The sequence below is a fragment of the Hylobates moloch genome, unplaced genomic scaffold (genome assembly GCF_009828535.3).
Source record: "Hylobates moloch isolate HMO894 unplaced genomic scaffold, HMol_V3 SCAFFOLD_8, whole genome shotgun sequence".
NCBI classification, from domain to species: Eukaryota; Metazoa; Chordata; class Mammalia; order Primates; family Hylobatidae; genus Hylobates; species Hylobates moloch.
Window position 1 is genome coordinate 78,970,895 of NW_026652283.1, and position 25,933 is coordinate 78,996,827.

At 58.7% G+C, this 25,933-nt stretch overlaps 1 protein-coding gene and 1 long non-coding RNA gene across 10 annotated transcripts in view; one reads left to right on the forward strand and one right to left on the reverse strand.

The window, feature by feature from the left end:
- The window catches only part of CACNA2D2 (calcium voltage-gated channel auxiliary subunit alpha2delta 2), a 140,932-nt gene that overhangs the window by 113,123 nt on the left and 1,876 nt on the right, over positions 1-25,933 (forward strand). For 3 of the 9 annotated variants that reach the window (XM_032161456.2, XM_032161461.2, XM_058442348.1), the window contains 32 exons: positions 3,621-3,665; positions 6,887-7,028; positions 10,090-10,221; positions 10,409-10,466; positions 11,186-11,236; positions 11,380-11,479; positions 11,617-11,775; positions 12,022-12,129; positions 12,228-12,306; positions 12,882-12,931; positions 13,118-13,207; positions 13,412-13,483; positions 13,674-13,748; positions 15,024-15,098; positions 15,178-15,249; positions 15,332-15,403; positions 15,507-15,568; positions 16,417-16,493; positions 18,054-18,074; positions 20,756-20,816; positions 22,897-22,994; positions 23,224-23,314; positions 23,422-23,484; positions 23,629-23,732; positions 24,017-24,115; positions 24,207-24,295; positions 24,498-24,548; positions 24,788-24,859; positions 24,963-25,115; positions 25,264-25,316; positions 25,438-25,493; positions 25,640-25,766. In XM_032161456.2, coding sequence (XP_032017347.1) covers positions 3,621-3,665; positions 6,887-7,028; positions 10,090-10,221; positions 10,409-10,466; positions 11,186-11,236; positions 11,380-11,479; positions 11,617-11,775; positions 12,022-12,129; positions 12,228-12,306; positions 12,882-12,931; positions 13,118-13,207; positions 13,412-13,483; positions 13,674-13,748; positions 15,024-15,098; positions 15,178-15,249; positions 15,332-15,403; positions 15,507-15,568; positions 16,417-16,493; positions 18,054-18,074; positions 20,756-20,816; positions 22,897-22,994; positions 23,224-23,314; positions 23,422-23,484; positions 23,629-23,732; positions 24,017-24,115; positions 24,207-24,295; positions 24,498-24,548; positions 24,788-24,859; positions 24,963-25,115; positions 25,264-25,316; positions 25,438-25,493; positions 25,640-25,766 — 2,657 coding nt within the window. The remainder of the gene's footprint in view (positions 1-3,620; positions 3,666-6,886; positions 7,029-10,089; positions 10,222-10,408; positions 10,467-11,185; positions 11,237-11,379; positions 11,480-11,616; positions 11,776-12,021; positions 12,130-12,227; positions 12,307-12,881; positions 12,932-13,117; positions 13,208-13,411; positions 13,484-13,673; positions 13,749-15,023; positions 15,099-15,177; positions 15,250-15,331; positions 15,404-15,506; positions 15,569-16,416; positions 16,494-18,053; positions 18,075-20,755; positions 20,817-22,896; positions 22,995-23,223; positions 23,315-23,421; positions 23,485-23,628; positions 23,733-24,016; positions 24,116-24,206; positions 24,296-24,497; positions 24,549-24,787; positions 24,860-24,962; positions 25,116-25,263; positions 25,317-25,437; positions 25,494-25,639; positions 25,767-25,933) is intronic. The other 6 variants (XM_032161457.2, XM_058442344.1, XM_032161458.2 and 3 more) reach the window with 3 other exon arrangements.
- On the reverse strand, positions 22,935-25,929 carry LOC116473438 (uncharacterized). The gene is made up of 3 exons (XR_009214462.1): positions 25,288-25,929; positions 24,795-24,829; positions 22,935-23,330 (listed from the first exon to the last, which is right to left on the reverse strand). It is a non-coding gene; the product is annotated as an uncharacterized LOC116473438 (long non-coding RNA).

Sequence of the window (25,933 nt, forward strand, 5' to 3'; positions counted from 1 at the left end):
ACCTTCCAAGCACTGAACTCGGATGGCAACTGCCCTTCCCCCGCCCACCCCATGCTCATTTCCTCAGCTTGTTCCCTGAGACTCACCCTCCTCACACTTCTCTTGGGCTTGGCTCCTGCTAAGGAGAATGTATGTCACCAACACAAGGGTCACGTGGACCCTTCTGCCGCGCCCCTCGCCTGTTATCTGTGTGCCCAAGTCCACATGGGAGGGCATGTGTGTGAGCTCAAAGTGGGTGACTCTCCCAACTCCTACCCAGTTGGGCAAAATGGCCCCTAAAATATCAGGTAACACAGGGTACGTCAGGGGAGTGGACCCCAGACATTAAGGACACCCGTTTCAGCCCACCCGGGGCTCTTCCACACTCAGCCTCTCCTCTGGGCTGTGGAGTTGCAAAGACAGAAGATGGCCACTCATGGGCAGAGTTGGCCCTACCCCTGGGGAGGCCCAGCTCCCTGTTCTCTTCATACCCTCAGAGGAGGCCTCGTCATCCTGATATTATGAGTGGGGAAGTAGAGACCCAGAGGTGAAGCCTCGTGGAGGCTGCATGATTTAACCGGGCAGCCTTGCCTCCTCGGGGGTGACCCCTGGAATTCCTCAGGGGGCCATTGGGACAAGCCAGTAGGCTGGGTCCTTTTTGGCTCAGCCTCAGTCTTCACTCACTGCGCAGGATTCCAGAGCTCACGTGCCCAGGTCAGATTTTGAGGCCAGGACTCTTTGCTGAGGTCCTGCACTCAGTCACTAGAGAATACTGCCTCCTTGTTGCTTAACCCAGGAGGCGGTCACTGCTGATAGACATTCAGGTACTATGTTGGCCCAAGCAGACAGAGGCCTTCTCGGGGATACTCCCACCCTGACCCTGACAGCCCCCTCCTGCCACACCCCCAGCTCCACACCACATCGTGCATAGCAGTCACATCTGTATTTATGATATATTTTCTTTTTTTTTTTTTTTTTTTTTTGAGACAGAGTCATGCTCTGTCCCCCAGGCTGGAGTGCAATGGCGCGATCTCAGCTCACTGCAAGCTCCACCTCCCGGGTTCACACCATTCTCCTGCCTCAGCCTCCCGAGTAGCTGAGACTACAGGCGCCCGCCAACACGTCCGGCTAATTTTTTGTATTTTTAGTAGAGACGGGGTTTCACCGTGTTAGCCAGGATGGTCTCGATCTCCTGACCTCGTGATCCACCCGCCTCGGCCTCCCAAAGTGCTGGGATTACAGGCTTGAGCCACCGCGCCCGGCCTATGATATATTTTCACATGTATGACCTTGTGTGCCACCATCCATGCACTTCTTACCAAGGAAAGGGCATGGTCTCGCCCTCCTAGAGGCAGGAGAGGCTGGGAGTGGTCATTCCCACATGCATCAAGCCGTAGGGGGCAGGGAGACCATACAGAATCCTGAGCCTCATCTGTCATCTGCAAGGGGCTAAGAATCCTCCTGGGTGACATGTCCCCTATGTCCCTGATGCCACCAATATCTGATGTTCCACTAAGACCGTGAAACAGCAGAACAAATAGAGAAGCGGAGCCCCTGGAGCAGCTGGAGAGGTGGCCCCAGTGAACGCTGAGGTGCCTAGTGTTGACCCAGGTGCAGGCAGGACCCAGCCACAGCCTGTGAGGGGAGCCCAGGGCTCCTGAGGGCTGCAAGTGACCAGCCCCCGCCTGTGTCCTTTCCCATGCTTGTGGAAGGTTTGCCTAAAAAGTGGGTGAGGCCCCAGGTTGTAATCTGCAGTCCTCCCACCGCACCCACCCGTTTTCATTACGGAGGGAAAGAGCATCAGAGCTGTGTTTATAACCCCCTTTTAGATAACAAATCACATTTTCTTTTCACAGCGAGTGTGTTGAATTGATATTTTTCCCCCTCAGTTTAATGGGTTTTGTGTGTTCAGGAATGATCTTCATCAACCGAAACTCCTTATTGTGTTTGATGTAATGTCAGCTTTCATTATGCGCTTCGGTCAGAGCCGGGCGCAGGGAAAGGCCGAGCACCCTGCAGCTTGGCCCGGCCTCCGCCCCCGCCCCAGGCCCACCAGGGCTGCAGCCTTCTTGCACTGGTGGGTGGGTGGTGGGTGTGGGCAAGGTCGACAACAGGCTGGGAGGGCAGGTTGGAGGGTGTGGGCAAGGTCAACAACAGGCTGGGAGGGCAGGTTGGAGCCAGGGTGCGTAGGCTTTCTTCTCCCTGCCCTCAAAGCGTCTGACTGATGGGGTCATGGGGCTGCTGTAAGAAAGCGCCAGACACGGCAGGCACCCTGGATGCTGGAACTCTCGGGCCGCCTTTGGTCTTACATTCCTCAGGAAGTTGTGGTCTTGCCCATTCGTGGTGCCAGGCATGCAGTCAGTGTTCCAGAATGCTGGGACTAAGCCTGCACATTTAGCCAATGGCCTGCAGCCCCTAGACCCCTGGTGAGAGACAGACTAGGACTGTTCCCTGAAACAGTCCCAGGTACTGACACAGCCCCTGGGCAGTCACCACAGCCAGGCCCCTTCCCAGAGTCCTGCCTGGGGGAGTCTGGGGAGCCTGGGGCTCAGAGAGGGAGTGGTCTAGCCCTGGGGTCACACACTGAGTGAGCCCCAGCTGGGCCTTGGGAAGCGGGTGTCTGGGCGACATCTGCCCTGGTGGAGTGAGTGCTGGCTCTGCCTGCTGCTTCACAGCCAGGCCCTGGGGGGCAGACTTGGTCACCACTCCCATCTGCAGACCACAAAGAAACAAGCCCTGAGTGAGTGAGGGGCCACCAGGGTCACACTGCAGGTTTTTGCTGTACAGAACAGGGCTGAGGAGCACCTGGAGAGGGTGACTTGGACAGCAGCTCTGTCCTGAGTCATGGCCCTGAAGCCCATGGGGGCAGAGTGTGGCAGCCCCTCCTGAGCCAGTGGCACTTGGCTGACACCGGGCTCACCTTCTGGCGGCCTCTGTCAGCCACGCTCGGTTCTGATTAAAGATCATTACACATGAAATTAGCCCGTTTGTGTTACGGGTCCCCAGGGCGGCTGGTGATTATGACGCACAGATGGCCAAGAACCCAGGCGACTGGCAAGCAGACATGGGCCAGGGACAGGCGGGGCAGACACAGGCGGGTGAGGGCCGGGAGGCAGGCGCCAGGGCTGGGCTTTGTTTTCTCCCGCTCCTGTTGTGGAAACCCCCTCGCATTTCACAACAAATCACAGATAATTAATAAGTACATGCTCGTAATGAGCAGGCTTTTTAATAGAAGAAATTGGAAGATGCAGCGTCGAGTCATTATTTCCCTCCTGCCCAAACTCGGCTCTGTTCTCCTTCTTCCTCGCTCCCTGGTGCTGCCTCAGCCAGCCTCTCTGCAGACAGAACCTAGAAGGCTGCAGCCCCAGGACCCTTGGCCCCCGAGTTAGGAAGGCCCAGGGAATTCCCAATCGAGGGGTACTGCATGCTCCTGGAGCCTGTGCAGGGCCCCTGAAAATGGGCCTGGCTGCATTCTCAGCCCTGACCTATCCAGCCCTTCCAGGAGGGTGGCTCTGGGTGGGGGAAAAGGACAGTCTCTGCCCCAGAGGAATCTAAGGGTGCCATGCAGGCCTTGGGGCTAGGAGTCCTGTCTGTCTCGGGACCCTGAGCAGCTAGTGCTGAGGCCTCTCTCCCCCCACCAGGAGGAAGACATCGTGTACTATGACGCCAAGGCTGACGCTGAGCTGGTGAGCACCCATTCCTGAGCCACACCTCCTTGCTGGGCCTTGGTGGCCTTGGCTGTAAAATGGATGTTAGGACTCAGCGCCGCACATTCTGAGCTCAACCCTGCAGAGCTGTGGTGGCACAGGCCCTACCTTCCACCTCCCACAACTCCCTAGAAGTCCGGACCCCTCCAGGGCTGCATCTCTGCGCACTAGTGGGCTGAGCTTGACTGCAGTGTGGGGCAGGTGGTGAGGCGCTTGGCCCTTCCCGCATGGGGCAGTTTAGGTCCCAGATGGAGAGGACCTCTCTAAGTGCAGTGAGAGGAGGGAGACAGGGAACAGCTGGGAAGGCTTCCTGGAGGTGGGCAGATGTGAGCAGGATGCAGGGACATCCAGGTGCATTTCCAGGTCAGGCCAGCTCCCTTCCCTGTGCTGAGCACTGCACAGCCTGGCCCATCGTCAGACCCTAACCCTGAGCTCACCTAGGGTCACCCACCTCAGAAGTGGTGGCACTGGGACTGACCAGAGAGCCCAAAGCCACACCACCCTTCTGCCTCCATGTCACTCGCTGGCTCAAGTCCACCTGGGCTGCCCTGTGAGGTAGTGAGGTCCCCGTCACCATGTGAAAACTGTATGACTATTTGCAGGGGAGGTGGCTGTAGAGAAGACAAGTGTCTGAGGGTGTAGGGCACTTGGAGTAGACAGTGTTTGCTGAGCTTGTCAAGGCCCAAGACCCTCTGCCTGACTTTAAGGCAAAAGTAGTTGGACCCAGTGGTCCCCTCTGTAAACAGAGGTGTCACAGCAGCACAGTGTCTGGACTGCTGCCTGATTCAGAGGACCCAAGATCCAGTCTTCCTCTCCTAGGCCTGCGGGCTTGGTGGGTTTCCTGGGGCAAGTGAGAGGTACCCAATGACACCAGGAGGTGAGAAGGCTGGAAAGGATCCCTGTGTAGGATCCTCAGTGCCAGGCTGGCCTGGGAGAGCCGCTGGAGGGCACAGGGCCCGAGACAGAGCGGGGTGGGCTCAAGCAGGTGTGCTTCCCCTTGGCTGAGCTCCGTGGCTCCCAGAGAAGTTGCTAAAATTAAAGCCGGAATCTGAAATTCAAATGAAGAGCGAACCTTTAATTAGACCCTGAATCTAATTCCTTACCCCACTCAGCAGCGGGCTGTAATTTTAGCAATCAGTGCATTAAATATAAACCAGGAGACTGCAGTTGCCCACCATACAAAGCCCCTGGGCTGGGGGTTGGCACTGAGGGGCTCCTTGGACAGCCTGGTGCCCAACCCCTACTAGGATGCTCTGAACCTACCTCCAGCAGCCTCAACTGTATCCAGGGCCCCAACCCCTCACTCTAAATCATTGACTCCTTGCCCCTAGCCCCTTGGACTTCTGTTGGGGAGCTAGAGATTGCCCGACAAGGGAGCTTTTCACTCTGGGGCGCAGCTAGACTAGGGTCAGCTAGGCCAAACGCCTGGTATAAATGACAGCACGCACACATTTTCCAACTCCCCTGCTTATTGTGTTGTTGTTTTTTTTAATCTTTGCCAGAGGTACAGTTAGAGATCTTTCTAGACCATTTACTTTTAAATTACCAGCCAGAAGGTGGGGGTGGAGGAAAGAAAAGGAAGGAAAAAGTTCGCCAGCTGATAGCTTATCAGAACAGAATCCAAATGTCACATTAGTTGGGAAAGTTGGGAGATTAAATTTTCTAGTGCCCTTCATCTGCCGCTGACATTTCGGGGGCTTTCTTCTCCCGCACCTCCCCCTCCTCTGAGCGGAATGTGAGTGGCGCATGCCTCACAGGCGGCCGCTCCCACTCTGGCCTCCATGCTCCGAGGCTGCCTGCCCTGGCTCTACCCAGCACCCGAGGGCTTCTAGAGTGCGCCAGGGGTGGGCAGATGGGTGGCACACTGCAGAAGGGCAGTGGGAGGGCAGCAGACAGCTTGGATTCTGCTGTACAAAATCCACCTTCAAAGAGATGAAAAGAGTGTCTGCCACAGGCCCTTCAGAGCCATGCCCCTGGGGTGTGGAGAGCTCATCTGACTGGGTGGAGAGGCACGGTCACCCTTTCCCCAGACAAGACACAGCTTGGTCAAATGCCTAGAGGCAGAAACACAGGGGAGGGGCATGCCCAGGTCATAGTGGGCAGCGGGGGTCAGCCCACGTGGGCCCATGGTGGAGAATGAATGAGCTAAGCCTGGGCTGAGGGTGGTCATAGAGGCCTTGAGGGGCAGTGAGGGAGCGTATGGGGTGTTCAGCTGCTTATGATCCCTCCTACCAGCCTAGGAAGCCCCCCAGCTTTGCTCTCCACCCTTAGCCTCCTTCTTTCCCTTGCCTCCCCAGTCTGGCTTTTTCCTCTTCGCCTTCACTCTCTACCACCATCTTGCCTCCCCTCCCCCTTGCACACCTGCACCCAAGCCTGCCCCCCCACCATCGGCTGCGGCATCAACACTAGTCACAGACCCACTCCTGCCAGCCTGTGATGGTGGGCGGGGGCGCACGGCGCATGCCCAGCCTGCCCGGCCGTGAGATGCCATAATTGGCACCTGTCAGGCTGCTGTGGCTCATTTTAGAAAATCAACAGGGGCCCTTTCAGTCCTGCTGCTACCAGGCACTGCAGACCCTCCCTCTGGAGGTCAGCAGGTCTGAATGGTAGCCCCCAGCCCAGCTCTCCCAGGTTAGCCTCCCCAGCTCAGACCCTAGAGCCATCGGGCTGTAGGGGATAGTGCCCTGCTTTAGATGGGGCTAGGGCCCTCTCCCTGGTCCCAGAGGAACTCCGTGAAGGGGCTGGGCAGGACCCAGTGATGGCTGTGGGGGCCCAGAGCTCCTAGGAGGGACTGCTGAGGCCTCCCTGTGATTGCACACGGCACATCCTTGTAAGCAGAATTCTGGAGCCCCCTCCTTCTGACTGGCTCCATGATTTGCCTCCTTCCCTAATTGGTTTTCAAGAATGTGGAGAAGAGGTTGGTTTCCTTTCGGTTTTAAAATTTGGGTTTAGCAAATGTGGAGATGGCGGGTGGGGTGGGCAGGGGGAGGTGGGAGTCACAGGCCCCTTGGGTGAGGGGTCCAACCCCGTGTCCATCTGTCCCTGTGTCTCTCTATCTGTGTCTCCTACTGCAGTATTCTCTCTTTTTGAGATGCCCCTATCTCCTGGACTCTGGCCCTCCCTGCCCCTACTTGCAGGCCTCTACAACCCCATTCACCATTTTCCAGCCCTGACACTGCTGGGGGGTGCCCTTTCTGCAGGACGACCCTGAGAGTGAGGATATGGAAAGGGGGTCTAAGGCCAGCACCCTAAGGCTGGACTTCATCGAGGACCCAAACTTCAAGAACAAGGTCAACTATTCATACGCGGCTGTACAGATCCCCACGGACATCTACAAAGGCTGTGAGTGTGCAGAGCAATCGGGACAGCCCATCCCACCTGCCATGGGGGCAGGCCCACTGCCAGGGCATTCCAAAGTCCCTGGGGACAGAAGGCCAGTGTCATCTACCTCCAGCCTCCTACACTTGAGATTACTCCTGCGCACCTCTCAGATTCACCCACATGTGGGCATCAAGCACTCACAGGCAGAGCCTCACCCTAACACTCAGCAAGTTGCAAAACACTGAGCCTCTATCCCTGTGCATGCATGGTCTCCTGCCCATGTATCCACAGGCACCCACACAAATGCACGCACACACACACCGTTCCCCACATGTTGGACTGAGTGCCCGCCTGCCCCTGAAGCAAATCCTCACCACCCTTCCCCCAAGTAGGAGTGGTTGAGAAGCTGCAACACATCAGGTGGACGGGGGGGTAGGGGGACAGGGAACCACCCCTCACAGATACCAACCCTATAACACTACCCTCCTTCTCCTGGGCATAGAACCAAGGAGGTAGGGAGTTTTCCTGCCCAGAGCAGCCAGGAGCTGGGGATGTAGGGAAGGGGGATGTGGGAGAGGGTGGTTGACAGTCCAAGCTTCAGGGACAAGGCAGCTTTACACAATGGGGAAACGAGGTCATTATAGCTAGAAGGATTTGAGTCAGACATAAGGAGGAACTTCCTGAAGCTCCTGGGAGGTAAAGGGGGAGGAAACCAAGAGTCAAACACTGGATGGGGAGCTCCAGCAGCAGGATTGAAGGCACTGAGGCCTGTTGTTTCTGACACAGTTCTGTGGGCACCTACAGAGTAGCCTTGGAATCCAAGGAGCCCACTTGGCCAGGACTCAAAAGCCCCAGAGCCAGTGCCTCAGCTCTAGAATGCAGGGAATTCCCAGGGTCCTCAGGGAGGCCCTCTCCACCTCGGGGTCAGCTAGGCCCTCTGGGCAGCCTCAGGTCAGGTTGGGGAAGGATGCTCCCCCCTACTCTCCACAGGCTGCCCGAAGGCCACCTGCCCGAGCCAGTCGAGGGGCACTATCACAGACAAGCACACTAATTAAAACAGGAGCCACACCGCCCTCTCCAGTCACCCCTCGCTACCCACACAAATTGCATTTTATATGTTTTTTATTTACTGTGTCACTTTTAATTAAATCTGTAATCACCTGCCTGAGGGGGCATGGTCCCCTTTCCCAACTCAGCATGATCTGAGAGTATGTGCACGTGGGTGCAGGTCTGTGCGCATGGGGCTGAGTAGCAGGCCCTTTCCAGGTGGGGGCAGGGGTGTTTGCACGAGTGTGCCTTGCCGTGTATGGGTAAGCACGTGTGGGGTCACAGGTACCTGCATGGACAGCCCACGCAGAGCAGGGGTCTCCTCTTGGCCCTTGACCTGGACCAGGGACACCCCTCTGCTCTAAGCCTGTCATTGTGCAGATGGGAAAACCGAGGCACAGTGAGGGGTGGGACCTGCTGGGCAGACTCTCTCAAGGCAAACAGTACTGTGTGAAACTCTAGAGGGCCTGGCTTTATTTTTTCCTTAGAGAGAAAAATAGAAATTGCTCAACTCACTAAGTTTCTAAATTAGGAACAGGACCATAACATACTGTTCAATAAGCAGAGCCAATGCTCGAAATATGTTTTGTTTTCACATTATGGTCAGTTACGAGAAGCCACAGGAACAGACAGCGAAGGGAGTGGGAGCAGGGGGCAGGGATCAGGCAGTGGATGCAGCAGAGGCTCCACGCTCCAGAGGGGCCGCCCGAGGGAGAGTGCCCCGGAGTGTGTCAGTGCCCCGTGGCTGGGGCAGAGGCTTGAGAACTGTAAATCATGCTTTCTACCTTTGTCTGCCTGCTGCAGGTGGTCTCTGGTGCTCACTTGAGGTAGATTTTTGATGGGGATCCCTGTACGGGGTGACGGTGGCTGGGCTCCACATGGGAAGAAAGAGGGCGGAGGTCCCTGAAGGAGGAAGGAGGCACAGAGGCCTGGCAGAAGCAGCTGTGTCCCGCTCCTGCTGTTTTGTCCTAGTATCTAGGGACAGGGTCACTGCACACATGAGAACATGTGTCACACACACACGTCGGACCGCCCCGAGTTGGGGGTCAAGGGTACTGCTCAAACCATCCTGAATCTCTGCCCAGGTTGAAGGGTCCGCAGGATGGAGTCTATTCTCTGAGAGGAGCCTTGTTCTGTGTGTGTGTGTGTGTGTGTGTGTGTGTGTGTGTGTGTTTAGGGATAGATCTGGACAGGGGATCACACACATGCAACTACAAGGGTTGGGGGGAAGGGAGAATGGGGTAACTGATGATAGGGGGTTGTGAGCAGGACCCACGAGTGTCCCCTGTAGGTGCAGAGGGGTGTGTAGGCATGAGCGTGTGTGCCCTTGTGCCCATGGTGGCAGCTGGGTTGCTAGGCAGGTGGGTTCCATCTGGCTGGAAACACACAGGTTAGACACAGGTATACCTGTTGGAGGGGTGTGCAGTGTGCGCATGCGTGTACAAGTACACGTGCCTGTGTTGGAGCAGGATCTGGCACCGCCCCTGCCCCTCCAAGAGCCCCCGCCCCCACCCCTGCTTGCTTCTGGCCCCAGTTGATTAATCATGGAGCTGAGTGGCTTCCAGCTTATCAGGTACCTTAATAGCTGAATAATTCCAGTCCCATCAGCGGGCCCTTAATTGCTTTCTTATGGCTGCAGCCTGGAGTGCATGCTGAATGGGTGAGCTCCTGGGGGACCAGTGCTAGCTCCAGGCAGCATGCTGGACCGAGGGCTCCCAGCTCCCAGCACCCTGCCACCTGGGCAGCCCCTCTCCAGAGGCTACCAGCCACAGCCGCCCTGCCTGCTCATGTGGGGCCTGGAGGAAGAGTAGGCTGAACTGTTTCCTTTCACAGCTTGGGAAGGGTGAGGATCAGAAAGTTTCTTCCTGGAGGAGCTGGGGCAGCCCCAGCTGGGCCCTAGGAAATAGGGAGGGTCCGGATAGGCCGAGAACAGGTGGGAGATTCTAAGTGGGGGCACAGGCATGAGTGTCGTGGTGGTGGGTTTGACAGGACACAGCCCAGGTGCTCCCCACCCCAGCTCCCCGCTTCCCCCCAGCCACCGTCATCCTCAATGAGCTCAACTGGACAGAGGCCCTGGAGAATGTGTTCATGGAAAACCGCAGGCAAGACCCCACGCTGCTGTGGCAGGTCTTCGGCAGCGCCACAGGAGTCACTCGCTACTACCCGGGTAGGTACCAGCCCCTGTTCCGTTTGCCCAGCACCTCGCCTTTCTCCATCTACCAGCCCACCCATCCTGGGGGCGTGGGGCAGGGTGGCTTCTCTGTAGTCTGTGGCAGCCCAGTCGCCTCTGCAAGGCCTGCCTACCCAGGTCAGCCCTTTCCTGCCGGTCCCCCTCACCTTCTCTCCTCCCTCAGCCACCCCGTGGCGAGCCCCCAAGAAGATCGACCTGTACGATGTCCGAAGGAGACCCTGGTGAGCGAGCAAGAAGGGACTGGGGAGGGACACGCCCTCAGCTCCCCACCTTTCCTGCCTGCTCCCCTCCCTCCCCATTTCCAAGCCTCCTAGCAGGGCGCAGCCAGCTGTATCCAATTTTCATTTCACACATCGTTGCCACTGGAAAATGGATCCCATCACCCAGGCAGGCCTCCCAGCTGCCATGCCCCCCGTCCACTGCCCAGCACCCCCACCCACTCAGGACTGAGAGATTGGAAGAGAGATTGGACCAGAGGGGATGCCCAAAGGCAGATGTAGCCTCTGTAGGGTTGGCCAGCCCCTGCCCCACCCGTCTGAGCCCCAGATATCCCTCCCCTCTGTTCTGCCCCTCCGACAGCTCCCTATGACTCTCCTTCCCTGCCACCTGCGCCATCCCATACACAGCTAGACTCTGCCCTTGGGGCCCCCAACCTGAGGCAGAGGATACAACAAGCCACTGAAGCCAGGGAATGTGGCTTCTGCCCCCTCTGGGGATCACCTGCTCATATATCCCCCTGGGGCTTTTTCCTTGCTGAGGAGCCAGACCATTCATGTCATGGGCAAGGACTGTGTCTGTTTCATTAAATGTGGTATCATCGGTGCCTGGCCCGCACAGTGCATGCTCAAGAAAAATGTATTGAATCAATATGTATGTGAAGGAAGGAAGGACCCACAAGGTCCCGGTGGGTCTTATCCTAACAGAGGCATCTCCTGGGCAGGTATATCCAGGGGGCCTCGTCACCCAAGGACATGGTCATCATCGTGGATGTGTGAGTGAGCAGTGCTGGCAAGTGGGGCTGGGGCAGGGGCGGGCAATGGGCTAGACTCTGCTGCCCTGAACATCATGAGGGGTGGGCAGGAGAACACTTGAGGTTCCCCTGGCTCCTCCACGGCCCCTGCCTGACCTCTCCAGGAGTGGCAGTGTGAGTGGCCTGACCCTGAAGCTGATGAAGACATCTGTCTGCGAGATGCTGGACACGCTCTCTGATGATGACTATGTCAATGTGGCCTCGGTGAGTGCCAAGGTGGCAGACGGGGCGAAATGGGTCACCCCATCTGCCCTGCTCCTATGACCACCACCACCAGCCCCATGCAATAGCTGCCTACCCCGGCCAGCCTGAGGCCACTCACCACCCTACTGTTCCTGCAGTTCAACGAGAAGGCGCAGCCTGTGTCATGCTTCACACACCTGGTGCAGGCCAATGTGCGCAACAAGAAGGTGTTCAAGGAAGCTGTGCAGGGCATGGTGGCCAAGGGCACCACAGGCTACAAGGCCGGCTTTGAGTATGCCTTTGACCAGCTGCAGAACGTGAGCCCCATGGGTGGGCAAGTGGGCGGCTGGGGGAGGAGAGGGCCCAGGCTTGGTGACACCCAGGAAATCAAGACGGATGGCCTCGTTAGCACCAAACAGGCAGCTTGGACAGATAGCTCCATCTGCTGTGGGGGAGGAGGGCCAGAGGTCCAGGCCCACTGGGGGAGGGAGGCCCTGCCCCTGGACCAGGGAGGGCTGAGAGCTGGGGCTGAGAGCTGCCTGCCTCCGCCTCACTCTCCTCAGTCCAACATCACTCGGGCCAACTGCAACAAGATGATCATGATGTTCACGGATGGTGGCGAGGACCGCGTGCAGGATGTCTTTGAGAAGTACAATTGGCCAAACCGGACGGTGAGGCTCAGCCGAGGCAGGGGCTGCCCTGACCGGGGCCCAGTACAGGAGAGGGCTGTCCCCTGGTGGCCACAGCAGTAACCTCAAACCCCCCACAGGTGCGTGTGTTTACTTTCTCCGTGGGGCAGCATAACTATGACGTCACACCGCTGCAGTGGATGGCCTGCGCCAACAAAGGTACCTCCCCTGCGCATCACTGTCAGGGGCCTGCCTGCCATTTCTTTTTGTTGATTGTGTATGTTCAACTGGCCATCCATATGTCCATCTGTGTGTTCACCCACTGCAAGACAGTGCCTCCTCCCATCCACGAGGCTGTCCCTCACTCTATCTGGGGTCTAACGTGTCCTCCTGACTGAGCCTCTTTTTGCCCGTCTGTCCATTGTCCAACTGTCCCCCAGCTTGTCTACTCCTGCGTCTGTTTGCTGATCCATCCATCTCTCTGTGCACTTGGGCCTGGCTGCTGGGTGGACTTTGAATGGCACTGCACCCTAAAATGAGGGACCTCAGACCTCAGGCTCCTCCCTCCCCATCTCTGCCCCCTTCTCTGCTTCCTGATACTGCCGCACTCACTCCCTCTCCATGGCACCGCCCTTGGCAGGGCAGAGGCCGGGAGCGCTAGAGGGAGAGGACCCCAAAAAGAGAGGAGCCCGAGAGGCGAGGCAGGGCTGCAGACACACCCCAGGGGCAGGGCCCTCTGCACATGGGTTCTGCAGTGCCACCCAGGCCCACCTCTGCCTCTCCTTCCTTCACAGGCTACTATTTTGAGATCCCTTCCATCGGAGCCATCCGCATCAACACACAGGTGAGACTGGGGGAGGCCCCTCCTCTCAGCCCCTGGCTTCCCTGCAGGGACACTGTGTGCCATGGGCTGCTGTGGGCCAAGGGCGCCCCCTCACGGCGGCTGGGGCACAATCCCAATGCCTGGGGAGACAGAACAGGCAGTGCCTGGGAAAGGCACTCATTACCCCCACCACTGGCCCCTCCCCAGGAATATCTAGATGTGTTGGGCAGGCCCATGGTGCTGGCAGGCAAGGAGGCCAAGCAGGTGCAGTGGACCAACGTGTATGAGGATGCACTGGTAAGGCCTCTGGGCAAGGAAGGGGTGGGGCTGGCACCCTTCCCCCAGGGATGTGCCCACAGGGTCAAGACCCTGGAGGGCCCCCTTATGGGGTAAACCAAGCACAGGAGAAAGAGGTGGCCTGCACCTCAGCCTCTGCTCTGAACACTCAGGGTGGGGTCAGTGCTGGCCACAGATGACTCCATCATCTTCCTCTCCCTTCAGGGACTGGGGTTGGTGGTAACAGGGACCCTCCCTGTTTTCAACCTGACACAGGATGGCCCTGGGGAAAAGAAGGTGAGGAAAGGGGAGGGTTGGGGCTTGGGTGTGTCTGGGGAGGAATGGGCATGCCCACAGCAGGTCTGGGGGTGGAAGAGGGGCAGGGCAGGCCTGCACACTGCCTGTGAGAGCAGCTTGAGGCCTTGTGGAGGGTGATTCCCCATGGAATTGAGCTCACTGAGGAGCGCCCCCATGCTTCTGCTCCCAGAACCAGCTGATCCTGGGCGTGATGGGCATTGATGTGGCTCTGAATGACATCAAGAGGCTGACCCCCAACTACACGGTGAGCATCCCCCCGCCCATCCGCGTACCCTGCCTCCCATGTGGACACAGGCAGGCTCAGCAGAGGAGACTGATGGATATTACTGTGTCTCCATGGAGACCTCTTGAGTTCAGGGGGTTGGGGAAGGCTTCCCCAGGAGGTGACCTTGGGTCTAGAACAAGGTGACCTTGGGTTGGCAAACTTTCTGTAAAGGGCCAGACTGAATATTTTAGGCTTTGCAGACCTAAATACCCATCTCTTACTCGGTTGCACTGTTGTATTGTGAAAGCAACCACAAACAAAACATAAACAAATGGGCATGGCTATGTTCCAATATAATTTTATTTGTGGATGCTGATATTTGAATTTCAGATAATTTTTACTTCACAAAATAGAATTCTTCCTTTGATGTTTTTTCCAACCATTTAAAAACATAAAACCATTCTTAGCTCATGGCCACATAGTAATGGGCGGCAGGCCAGACTTGGCCCATGCACATAGGCAGGAGTGTCCCAGGCAGAAAGGAAAGGAGGGGATGGCGCACATTGGAGGCAGAGGGAATTCTCTGGCCAAGGGCCCAAAGGTGAAAAACAATCATAAACCAGGATAGGGGCAAGATGGCAATGTGGCTGGCCCAGCGCCTGCGGTCAGGGAGTCTGGTTCTTGGCCTGTGGAAGGGGGAGAGGTGTGGTATGTACAACAGCATCATTAAGCCTGAGCCCCCTGAAGCCCCTGCTTGGCCCTGAGCGGGCAGGGGCTGTGGCAGTTGGCCTCCAGGTACAGTAAGAAACTGACTAGGGGAGGTAAGGGCTAGGGCCAGGTCCCACTTACTCCTACTTCCCTTCCACCTGGAAGGGAAGCTCCAGGTAGGATTCCCAAGGGTCCACTCGTCCTGCTGCTCTCTCTTGACATGGGGACAAGGAGGAGGCACAAATCAGGGGCAGTAGTGGCTAGAGGAGGGCCACAGGAGTACAGAAGCAGCAGACCTGTGGGGCCGGTGGTGGCAGAGAGGTCAGGCCAACTGACAGCTCATGAGAATCGGGAGAGGATGAGGACTGCAGAGCGGCAGCCCACATGCCGGTTAGCCTTGGCAAGGGCTGGTGCACAAGGGGCAACCCACCTGCGGGCCTAGCCAGAGAGACAGGCTTATGGCCACGTGGCATGGGGAGGCCCTTAGCCCAAGGCAGTCAAACAGAATCTCTCAGTGCGGTGGGAGTCCAGATAGGGAAGAACTCTGGAGCCCAGGGAACCTCAGCCCATCCCTCCAGACCCTGAGCCCCCAATCTGTGCCTCCAGCTTGGAGCCAACGGCTATGTGTTTGCCATTGACCTGAACGGCTACGTGTTGCTGCACCCCAATCTCAAGCCCCAGGTGAGCCAGACGGGTGGCCTGGAGGGTGGGCAAACCTTCCACAATGGGGACTTCTGACTTCCCACCCTGCCTCCAACAGACCACCAACTTCCGGGAGCCTGTAACTCTGGACTTCCTGGATGCGGAGCTAGAGGATGAGAACAAGGAAGAGGTAAGGAGAGGAGGAGAACAGGGGTGGGGGACAGAGCAGAGGAGTGTAGGGGCCCTGCCCCTCACATCTCTGGCCCTTCCAGATCCGTCGGAGCATGATTGATGGCAACAAGGGCCACAAGCAGATCAGAACGTTGGTCAAGTCCCTGGATGAGGTAAGGAGGCAGGGCTGGGGCCCAGGGAGTCAGGGTGGGCACCCTCCTACCCCACCGCCCCCTGCCTGCTAGCCCAAGTACCTGACCCGGCCTCCTCTCCCAGAGGTACATAGATGAGGTGACACGGAACTACACCTGGGTGCCTATAAGGAGCACTAACTACAGGTAAGTGAGGCCAGGGCTGGGCGGGCAGAGAGGGTGGGGTGGCCCCAGAGTCTGAGCCCAGCTGTCCCCTCCCTCTCCCACTGTGACCACCATCCCAGTGGGGCACCAGTGGCCAGGGCTGCTCACTACTCACCCTGAGATGCTTAGTCTGCCAAGAGACTCCCTGGCCTTTAAGGAACAAGCAGCAGTTCTGAGAGCACAGGACGGTCATCCAAAGTCTCCTCATCACTACGGCCATCTGCACCCAGGATACTGCCCTTGGCATGCTGTCAGCCTGCCTCACAGTCTCAGGGTGGAGAGGGTGCCTTGTGTGTCAGGCTGGGTCGGTGCAGGCTGACCTCTGCCTGCCCCACACAGCTAGTCCATCCTGAAATGCCGGGGCATCCTCACAGCCCATGCCAGCCCACAACTGCCACCCCCGGCCCCCCGCCATATCTGCGCCAGCCCTGCTTTCCGCTGGCTTTGAGTATCTGGGGGCTGGTGACCCCACTCCCACAGCAGCACTGGCATTGCAGCCAGCTCATGGCAGCGTCTGCCCCTTGTGGGTCAGAGGGAGGCTGGCTGGGCAGGGGGCTGTTGTGAGATGCTGCTGGGAGGGGAGATGGTGTGGGGATTTGCTTTGGGGCTGGTTGCCCGGTGGCCCCCAGGAGAGTTTGAGGAGTGGAGAGCCTCCAGGGTGCCGGCCCCTAGACCGTGAACCTCCTGCAGCTAAGCAGGGAGAGGGGTCCCTGGTGGTGGGAGGAGGGGATGCCGCAGCTGGGGCCTCTGCCCAGCTCCAAGGCCATGGGGAGGGGGTGCCAGTGTGGCCCGCCTCCCCCCAGCCGTGACCCGCACTTCTCCCCCCTCAGCCTGGGGCTGGTGCTCCCACCCTACAGCACCTTCTACCTCCAAGCCAATCTCAGTGACCAGATCCTGCAGGTCAAGTGTAAGTGGCCCGGCCCCTGCCTGCGCCCTGCACCCTGCCTCTGCCCCGCACCTTGGCCGGCCCCGGGCAGCACAGCCAGTGCTGCTTGCCGGCGAGGCAGTCCCTCCTGCCCAGTCTGCCCACCCTCAGGCGCCCGCAGGCTGGGGCACCTCGAAAGTCTGTGGAAATCTGCATGCTCGCCTTTTCTCAGATTCGGTTCCAGACCATTCTTTCATGGTTTCTGTTGAGGTTGCTGTTTTTGGTTTCTCCTACTCCGTGTCTTCCCTCCTTAGCCTGCCTGCCCCACACACTCCTGGGGGCTGCATTCTTGGAAGACACCCCCTCCCCTTACCTTCCCCCTCCCCTCCCCACCCACCTCCCCTCCCCTCCCCCTCCCCCCTCTCTCTCTCCCTTCCTCCCTTTCCCTTTCCTTCCCCTCTCCCCCCCCCTCCCCCTCCCCCCACCCTCACCACTCCCTTCCCACCTTCCCTCCCTTCCTCCTCACCTCTCTCCTTCCTTCACCTCTTCCCCTCCCCCATTCTTCTCTTCCTTACCTCTCCCAACCACCTCCTCTCTTTCCCTTCCTCCCCTTCTCCTCCCCCCTCTTTCCCCTCCCTCCCCTCCTCTCCCTCCAGTCCTTCCCCTCCCCTCCTTCCCCCTTCCCCTCCCCCTTTTCCCTTCCCCTCCTCTCTTTCTCCCTCCCCTCCCCTCTTTCCTCCCTCTTCCTGTTCAGCTCTCTCCCCCTGTGGTGCCCCCTTCCCATGGTCCCTCTCTCTCTCTCTGCCCCCTCCTCTCCGTTCTTTCCTCATCCATCCTCACCCAGTTCCCACTTACCCTCTCATCCTTCTCCTCTCACTTCCTACCTCTCTCCCCTCTGCATCCAACCTCCCTCCCTTAGGCACTGTCCTCTCTTCTTCCCTCTCTCCCTCCTTCTCTTCTCCCTGCATCTCCTCTATCTCCCTCTTTCTCCTGCTCACCTCCTCCATCTCTCTCTCCCACTCTCCCTCCCTCCCACTCTCCCCGCCCCAGCACCTCCCCTCCTCTCTCCTTCAGTCCCACTCCCCACACTCCCTCCACTCTGCCCCCTGGCTCCCTCCTCACCTTCTTTCTTCCCTCCTTCATTCCCCATCCCCCTTCCTCCCTCCCCCTCCCCTCTTTCTCCCTGCCCCCACTCCTTCCTCTCCTGCCTCTCCCACTCCTCTGCCTGTGGCTCACCCCTGCATGCCCTGCTCATCCTGGGCCTCTCCTGAGAGAGTCTCTAGAGCCTGTGGCCCTGCCTGCCCACCACGCCCGAGGTCACTGGGAGGGAGGCTGGGGCTCCGGCCCCACCGGGCGCCCCCCACCTGCCTGGCCGACTGGGGGCTCATCTCCTTTGAGTTTTCTCGCTCTCTCTTTCTCTCTCATGTCGTTTTTTGCAAGAAGTTTCCTTTCGGTATGATGATGAGACACAATATTTTCATTCAAACAGCCATTGAATAAAATATTGTTTGTGCCCCTCCCCTTTCCCTCCCCCTTTTCGTTTGTTTTTGTGTTTGTGTTGTTTTTGTTTTCCTCGCTTTCTCTCTTGGTGGACTGTCCCAGTGCCAATCAGCAAACTGAAGGGCAAGTATATTCAGAACCAGTGCACCCTCCTCTCCCCACCCCTCCCACCCTCACGCCCCTGCTTGCCCCCCTCCCTGCCCAGGACCAGCCAAACCCCTGCTCTCCAGGGCCCCTTCCCAGCTTCCCCTTGGCTCCTCTAGTTCTTGCCTTTCCTCTGATTCCTAAGCCCCTATGAGAGCCAGTGGCCTGTGCCGCTGGCCCTGCCTGCAGGGTGTTCTCCGGCGTGTTCTCAGGGCCCACAACCCCTTCCTTGGACCCCTCACTCTCTCTGGGAAGGCCCCTGCCTCCCCCACCTTCTCTGTCCCTCCAAGACAACTCAACAGTAGGGACAGCCTGGACGCTTCTCCACCACCTCCCACTCAGCAGGGCAGGAGGCCTGAGATGCAGGGGGTAGATCAGCCCCTAGTGGGGCTCCTGAAGCTGTGGGAAGGGGCCAGCCCACAAGGCCTACTCTGAGGTAGCTCTCCCTCCTCTGATCTCTGGCAGTAGCTCCAGAAGCTGGCAGCCCTCCAAGAAGGGAGGCAGAAGGCTCAGAAGCCTCACGCCCCGATGCTGGGGCCAAAGGGCAGCATAGGGCGGGCACCCCAGCCATTGAAGAGCAGGGCTGACCCGCGCCTCCTGGGCACTGACACAGGTGCTGACGTCCCTGTGTCCTGCCGGCCCGCTGCTCCCAGAGGCTTTGCTGAGCCCCGGGGTGGCTCGGCAGTATGGAAAAGGTGTTTCCCTGGGGAAATAAAGCCAGATTTGGGGATCAGGGGCCTGGACAGGGATGGAATGGGATCTGTCTAGACCCCAAGAGCCAGCAAAGGTGTTTGGAGGAAATCAGGCTGGGTATGAAAGGAAAGGTTCTGGCACGCTGGGGTGCCTAAGCCAAGGAGACTTCTGGAAGGGTGGGTAGTGAACCCCTAGACGCTGGCAGAGAGTAAGGGGAGTGAGAGAGGACAGCATTACAAAGGTCTCAGAGAGCCACCTCTCCCAGGGAATCCCTGGGCAGATGGGGCATGGAGAGCCACAAGAGGATGTCCCCATGACCTGGAAGCAGGGGCACCCAAGAAGCCCTAGGGGCCCTGTCCAGCCTAGTCCAGCAAAGGGGATAAAGGGATCAGAACCACCTCCAGTGGCCGGGGCGGGGGTGGGGGACGTGCCCTACTCCCACTGGCTTGAGTTGTCTTTTTCTCCCCACCCCCCACATCCCACCCAGTGACCCCAGAAATGCAGGGCCCTGGTAACAATGACAACATAGCATAGTCTCCTTCCCTGCTCCTTCGCCCTCTTTCTTTTTCCTCCTCTCCTCCTCCTCTTCTCCCCCCAACCCCTTCCCCATCGGCTTGTGTCCAAACCCTGCCTCACAGTCCTATCAGAAAGGAACAGTCCAACCAGTGACTGCCCAGCCCCTCCAAGCACCCCAAGTGCCCCCTCCCCAGAATCTTGCAGTGCATTTTGGGAGTGTTTGGGAGCAGGGACAATCTGTCTTCTACACAAATAAAGCCCTGGGAGCAAAAGAGAGCTCAGAAGTGGAGACAGGCTAAGAAGGTGGACCACCCACAGTGAGACAGGCCAAGAGCAGAGGGACCCCTCCCAGGTGCAGACCAGCAAGGTGGCCAGTCCAGCTGGTCAGGGAGAGGCCACAGAGGAGCCCCAGCGGCCACATCCTCAGGTTCACTCTCAAACCCATACAGAGATACTCACACTCAGGCAAACACACACACTCACACATGCATGCTCACTCACCCACACATGCACAGCTCATAAGCCCAGGGCACAGGCCCAATTGGGGATGCCTCAGCAGCAGCTCTATGCCCTCTCTGGAGCCCTAGCATCCCCCATGGCTGCCTGGAGCCCAGACAGGTTTTAGGAAGAGTGGAGACCCAGTCCGTCTCCGCGCCCTCAGCCAAGGGAAGCAGGTACACAGTTTCCAGCAGCACCCCTGTCCTTCCAGCTCCCCAGACTTTCTTCCCACACTGTGGGAACGGTCCTTCTCACTTTGAGGGTCTCCCTTCGCCTCCTGGCCCAGGGAGGACCACCAGCCACCACAATGCACTGCGGTGAACCCTCAGCTGCCCCTGCCTGTCTCTGGTTGGACTGTTTGTGCCCGTGAGAAACCCCCTCGGTTTGGCCATGTTGATGCCTGACACAGAACAAAAGCAAGACCTACCAAAACGCAAACAGCTGCGGCAAAGAAAGAGCGATAAAAATCCGCAGCCAAAAGCCAATTCCCTTCCTCAAAGTCTCTTTGGAGGCAAAGGAAGCTCAGCATGCGGTTTTTTCCATTATGGATGTGATAAGAGCGAGACTGGCGCCTCCCCCAGACCATGCATATATATAGCAGTGTGTGTATATATATGTGTGTGTGTGTGTCCGTGTATATGTGCTATACAGCCGTATGGAAGCATATACAGCCACGCCAAGGGACTCACTGCCGACAGAGGACCAGGCCCGGGCAACATATTGGCTATAACTGCCCTCCTCCTGCGATGCTGTAGTCTCCACAGGCCCTCCACCCTCCCTGCCCGTCCCTTCTCTCTGGCTCCTGGACGTGGAAATGGCGGGTTTCCTCTTTGCTGATGTCTCCCCCTCCCTCCAGCCCCCCTCTCCCTTGTCCTTCCAGCCCCGTCAGCTCTGAGCCCCCCGGCCTCCAGCCTCCCCAGCCCCCGCCGGATAACCCCCCGTTTCTGTTGCAGATTTTGAGTTCCTGCTCCCCAGCAGCTTTGAGTCTGAAGGACATGTTTTCATTGCTCCCAGGTAGCTTGCGTGTGGCCTTGCTGAGGTGTCCTCCCCTACCCTGACCACCCCGGCCCCACCTCCTGCACTGCTGCCTGGAGCTCTGTGTGTCTGTGTCCTGTGCAGTGTCATCCCCCGGCCCCCATACATCGCCCGGTATGCGAGGCTGTGTGCATACCCAGGCCATGTACTGCACCAGGCAGCAGTGGCCAGCTGCCTCACGGCCCTAGCTCCCACCAGGCCGGGGCAGAAGGCCTCCAGACTCATCTGCTGACTTTCCCTGCCCTCCCAGGCAACCAGGCAGGAGCCCTTTCTGCCCTGGGGTGGCTGGCTGCGGCATGCCCACCCCTCGCTGGGCAGCTGCTGCTCTGGTTTGTGGTGTCCTGCCCATCCCCCCATCCCTGCACCCCATCGTTGTCCTGTGTCAGTCAGTGTTCGTGTGGGTCTGGGGGCCGAGCCAGCCAGAGCCCCTGTCGGCAGTGCCAGGTCTAGGCGTGGTACTTCACTTGAGGGGTTGGGGGAGGAGAGCAGGGGCTTTGAGGAGCTGCTCCAGCAGATAAGGAGACAGGGCCCCAAGCAGGCCCAGGCCTGGACCATCACGGAGTGCACGCTCAGTGTGCACACACACATTCTCGTGCACACACTGTCTGCCTTTGGCCCACGTCTGGGAAGGCCGGGTCCCCTGGGTGCTGAAGCCCTTCCATGACCCAGGCTTGGGATGAGGGCAGGTGGGTGATGCAGCCCACAGAGACCCAGGGGCACTGGAAGGCAGCAAACGGGGGCTCTGGACATGCCTCACCTTCGTGTGTGCACGTATGTGCATGCACCCAGTTTCTCTGTGACCCTCTCTGTAGATGTAGTTGTGAGTCACCATGTACATATGTAAGAGTCTGAGCATAAATGTGGGGGTGGCTCTGTGTGTTAGTCAATGTGAGAAGGTATGAAAAGGCCTGTGTGGCCCACATGACCCTGAGGAAGCTCTCTTGAAGGCAGGGACCCTATTCGTTTTTGTCACCTCTGTGTCTGTGGCTCAGGAGAGCTCAATAAACATGTGGAGGGTGAGTGAATGAAGTACCTCACAAATGTGAATGTGTGTACTGTGTGTACAGGAGGGACTGCAAGTGACTTGGTGTATCTCAAGCACAGTCGTGTGGGTGTCACCCTGGGTGTGTCCAGTGTGGCCTCTAGGCACAGAGGTGCAGGCTGTACACTGCACAAAGGCCCTGGGAGCCAAGGAGTGAGTGGGGCCTGAGACCCAGTTCCACGTGCCCTTACCAAGCCACGAGCCCTACCACAGCCTGGGGAAGTGGCACATGTTCAAAAGCCCCACAGTTAGTGCCATATGGGACAATGAAGCGGTCCCTGATGGCAGAGGTATGAATAAGGCGTCGGGCGAGAGAGAGCTCCACCTATCAGGGTAGAGGGATTGCTCCCAAGACTTCCTAGGCAGCAAGCCCCAAGCAGACCCCCTCAAGCCCCACAGCCCCATGTTCTCTGGACCCAGAGCCTGAATGCAGTGAGGGCCTTGAGGGAAGGAGCATTCCAGGCAGAGGGAACAGCCAGTCCGAGGACCCCCATGTTCCCACTGACTTCCTGACACCCTCTGTGCTATGATGAAAAAAGAGAGTATCAGAGAGCGTGAGTGAGTTACCTAAAGGCACACAGCCAGGAAGAGGCAGGGTAAGGTCTTAGGCTGACAAAAAATGCCAGTGCTTGTACTTGGGTCCCACCTGCTGCCCACGGGAATGCTCTAGGGCATACAGGTGGATGAGCCGGCCGCCAGGCATTTCCTGGGGCCTTCCAGGTGCACTATCTGGGTCCAGCTACACTGGAGAGACGGGAGGCTCTGTGGAGCCATGCCCAGGAGAAAGCAGCTGCCCGAATGGAGGAAGTAGACCCTCATTCTTGTGTCAGCTCTGCCCCGACTCAGACCCCAGCAGCCTGCCAGGCATGTAGCAGCTGCAGCCAGGAAGAACCCACATGCCCCTCCCTGAGGCCCAGGCTTCTCAGTGAATGGCCAGGTGGGCCTGTTGGGAAGCCTTGATCCCATTGCCCTGTCCAGCCCCCCAAGCCCACTCTTCTTGCCCCTCCCCATCCCTAGAGAGTACTGCAAGGACCTGAATGCCTCAGACAACAACACCGAGTTCCTGAAAAACTTTATTGAGCTCATGGAGAAAGTGACTCCAGACTCCAAGCAGTGTGAGTGCCTGGCAGGGCAGCTGGCTCTGGGCAGTGCCCAGGCAGCATGGGGCCAGCCCAGAGGAACCCAGAGGCCGGGCAGGTGTGGAAATAAGCAGGCACAAGCTAAGGGCTGGGCCTGGGCCAGGTCATGGAGGAGGCTCCTGGTGGAGCCTTGAGGGTGGGGGCGAGGGTGGGCAAGGAGCTGCAAGAAGATGCCCCCACCCCCAGCCCTCCCCTCCTATTCCAGGCAACAACTTCCTTCTGCACAACCTGATCTTGGACACGGGCATCACGCAGCAGCTGGTAGAGCGTGTGTGGAGGGACCAGGATCTCAACACGTAGGCATCACCCAGCCTGTGGGGGCAGAAGGCTGGGATGGGCCCAGAGGCCCTGGCCCTGCCCAGTAGAAGGCAGGCCTGTGACCCCACCCCCCTGCCACCCCCAGGTACAGCCTACTGGCCGTGTTCGCTGCCACAGACGGCGGCATCACCCGAGTCTTCCCCAACAAGTAAGTGACCTATCCCACTACCCAAACCCTGCCCCTGCCAGGGAACCTGCATCTGTTCTGCCCAGAGGCCTCCTTGCACCTGTGGAGACCACTGTCCCCGACAAGCCACCCCTTACCTACCAATCTGCCTCTTGGGTGCTCCAGGGCAGCTGAGGACTGGACAGAGAACCCTGAGCCCTTCAATGCCAGCTTCTACCGCCGCAGCCTGGATAACCACGGTTATGTCTTCAAGCCCCCACACCAGGATGGTGAGTGTCCCCGCAGTGTGCCCAGCAGCAGGCAGGGAGCCTCAGCTTCCCTGTCTGCTCAGCCAGAACTGGGCTCTGCTCTCTGAGGCCCCTCTCCAACGTAAGGCTGGCTGAGGCCAGGGCAGACGTGAAGAGAGGGATAGACTGTGCCAAACACTGTCCTGAGTGCTGGGTGCTTGGGCTGGAGTCATCCCGGGATTGGACTCCTGGGTTTGTAGGACCCAGCATAGAGTGGTCAGTGTGGCTGCCAGACCCCACTCCTGACTTTCCCACCCAACCCCCAGCCCTGTTAAGGCCGCTGGAGCTGGAGAATGACACCGTGGGCATCCTCGTCAGCACAGCTGTGGAGCTCAGCCTAGGCAGGCGCACACTGAGGCCAGCAGGTGAATGTTTGGGACAGAGGCGGGGAAACAGACAATGGAGAGGGTACTGCCTGGGCAGGTAGCACTGATGGTCCCTTGCTCTCCCCCAAAGTGGTGGGCGTCAAGCTGGACCTAGAGGCTTGGGCTGAGAAGTTCAAAGTGCTAGCCAGCAACCGTACCCACCAAGACCAGCCTCAGAAGGTATTTGGGCAGGGGTGGGGGCAGTAACCCAGCAGTACCCTTCCTGGAGTCCCCTGGAACCCCCACCAACCCTCCACTCAGTGGCTCCAACACCTACATGGAGGCAGGGCCAGCTGCAGATGGCCTGGGGAACTGGATGTATGAAAGGTGATGGGAGGGAGGAAAACTGGTGGGTGGCTTACGGTCCTCACTCTCTGCCCAGCAGTGCGGCCCCAGCAGCCACTGTGAGATGGACTGCGAGGTTAACAATGAGGTGTGTATGCCCTGAACCTACCCTGGACCCTAGCTTACCCCACTTCCAGACTTCCTAGTCCCAGCTGCGACTCCCAGCACATCCCTTGGCCTGTAGGTCTCAACATCCCCACCCTGACTTCACAGCCTTCCCAGGACTGGGGGAGTGATGCCCCCCAACTCTGAACCACTGGACTGCCTGCGGTGGAAGGTCTGGGGCCCAGCCCCTCTCCATTTTCCTCCCCATTCCCTACCTCTTAGGACTTACTCTGTGTCCTCATTGATGATGGAGGATTCCTGGTGCTGTCAAACCAGAACCATCAGTGGGACCAGGTGAGGATCAGGAAGAGAGTGAAAGAAGAGAGTAGAGATTTGAGCCTTCTAGGGGCATAGCACTGCTAGCCCTGTGACCATGGCTTTCTCCTGGCATCCTCAGGTGGGCAGGTTCTTCAGTGAGGTGGATGCCAATCTGATGCTGGCACTCTACAATAACTCCTTCTACACCCGCAAGGAGTCCTATGACTATCAGGCAGCCTGTGCCCCTCAGCCCCCTGGCAACCTGGGTGCTGCACCCCGGGGTGTCTTTGTGGTGAGTCCCCAGAGATGCCTGGACTGGAGATGGGGGGGACTGGGAGACCTGCCCACAGATGACCCCCTACCTCTGACATTTGATAAAGCTGGGGGTGAGCTAGGGCGAGGGGCAGCAGTGGCAGTCCACGCCCCTCTCTCCACTGCAGCCCACCGTTGCAGATTTACTTAACCTGGCCTGGTGGACCTCTGCTGCCGCCTGGTGAGTCCTGAGCGGGAGGTGGGTAGAGAAGGTACTCCCTGGCCGGGAGGGCTCAGAAGAGAAGTAGGGCACGGCATCGTCCTCTGCTGACCACCTGCACTCGGCTCCCCGTGCGCTGCAGGTCCCTGTTCCAGCAGCTTCTCTATGGCCTCATCTACCACAGCTGGTTCCAAGCAGGTAGGGCTTTGGAGGCGCCTCCTCAAGTCCGGGTCCCCAATCTGAGCTAAGACGACTCCATGAGGAGGGTGGGGCCTACGACTGAGGGAGGCCGGAGACCTTGCCAGGGTCTGTGGGCGGAGCTGAGGCGCTCTGGGCCCTCGCAGACCCCGCGGAGGCCGAGGGGAGCCCCGAGACGCGCGAGAGCAGCTGCGTCATGAAACAGACCCAGTACTACTTCGGCTCGGTAAACGCCTCCTACAACGCCATCATCGACTGCGGAAACTGCTCCAGGTGCTGGCAGTGGGGCGGGACCAGAGGCCAAGGGCGGAGCCTGTGAGCGGGGCGAGACGCTCGGGAGGATGGAAGGGGCGGGGCCTCCGAGCGGCCGGGGGCGGGGCCGCAGAATAGGGGCGGGTAAAGGGCGGGGCAAGCTCAACGCCCCGCCTTTCCGGGCTGCC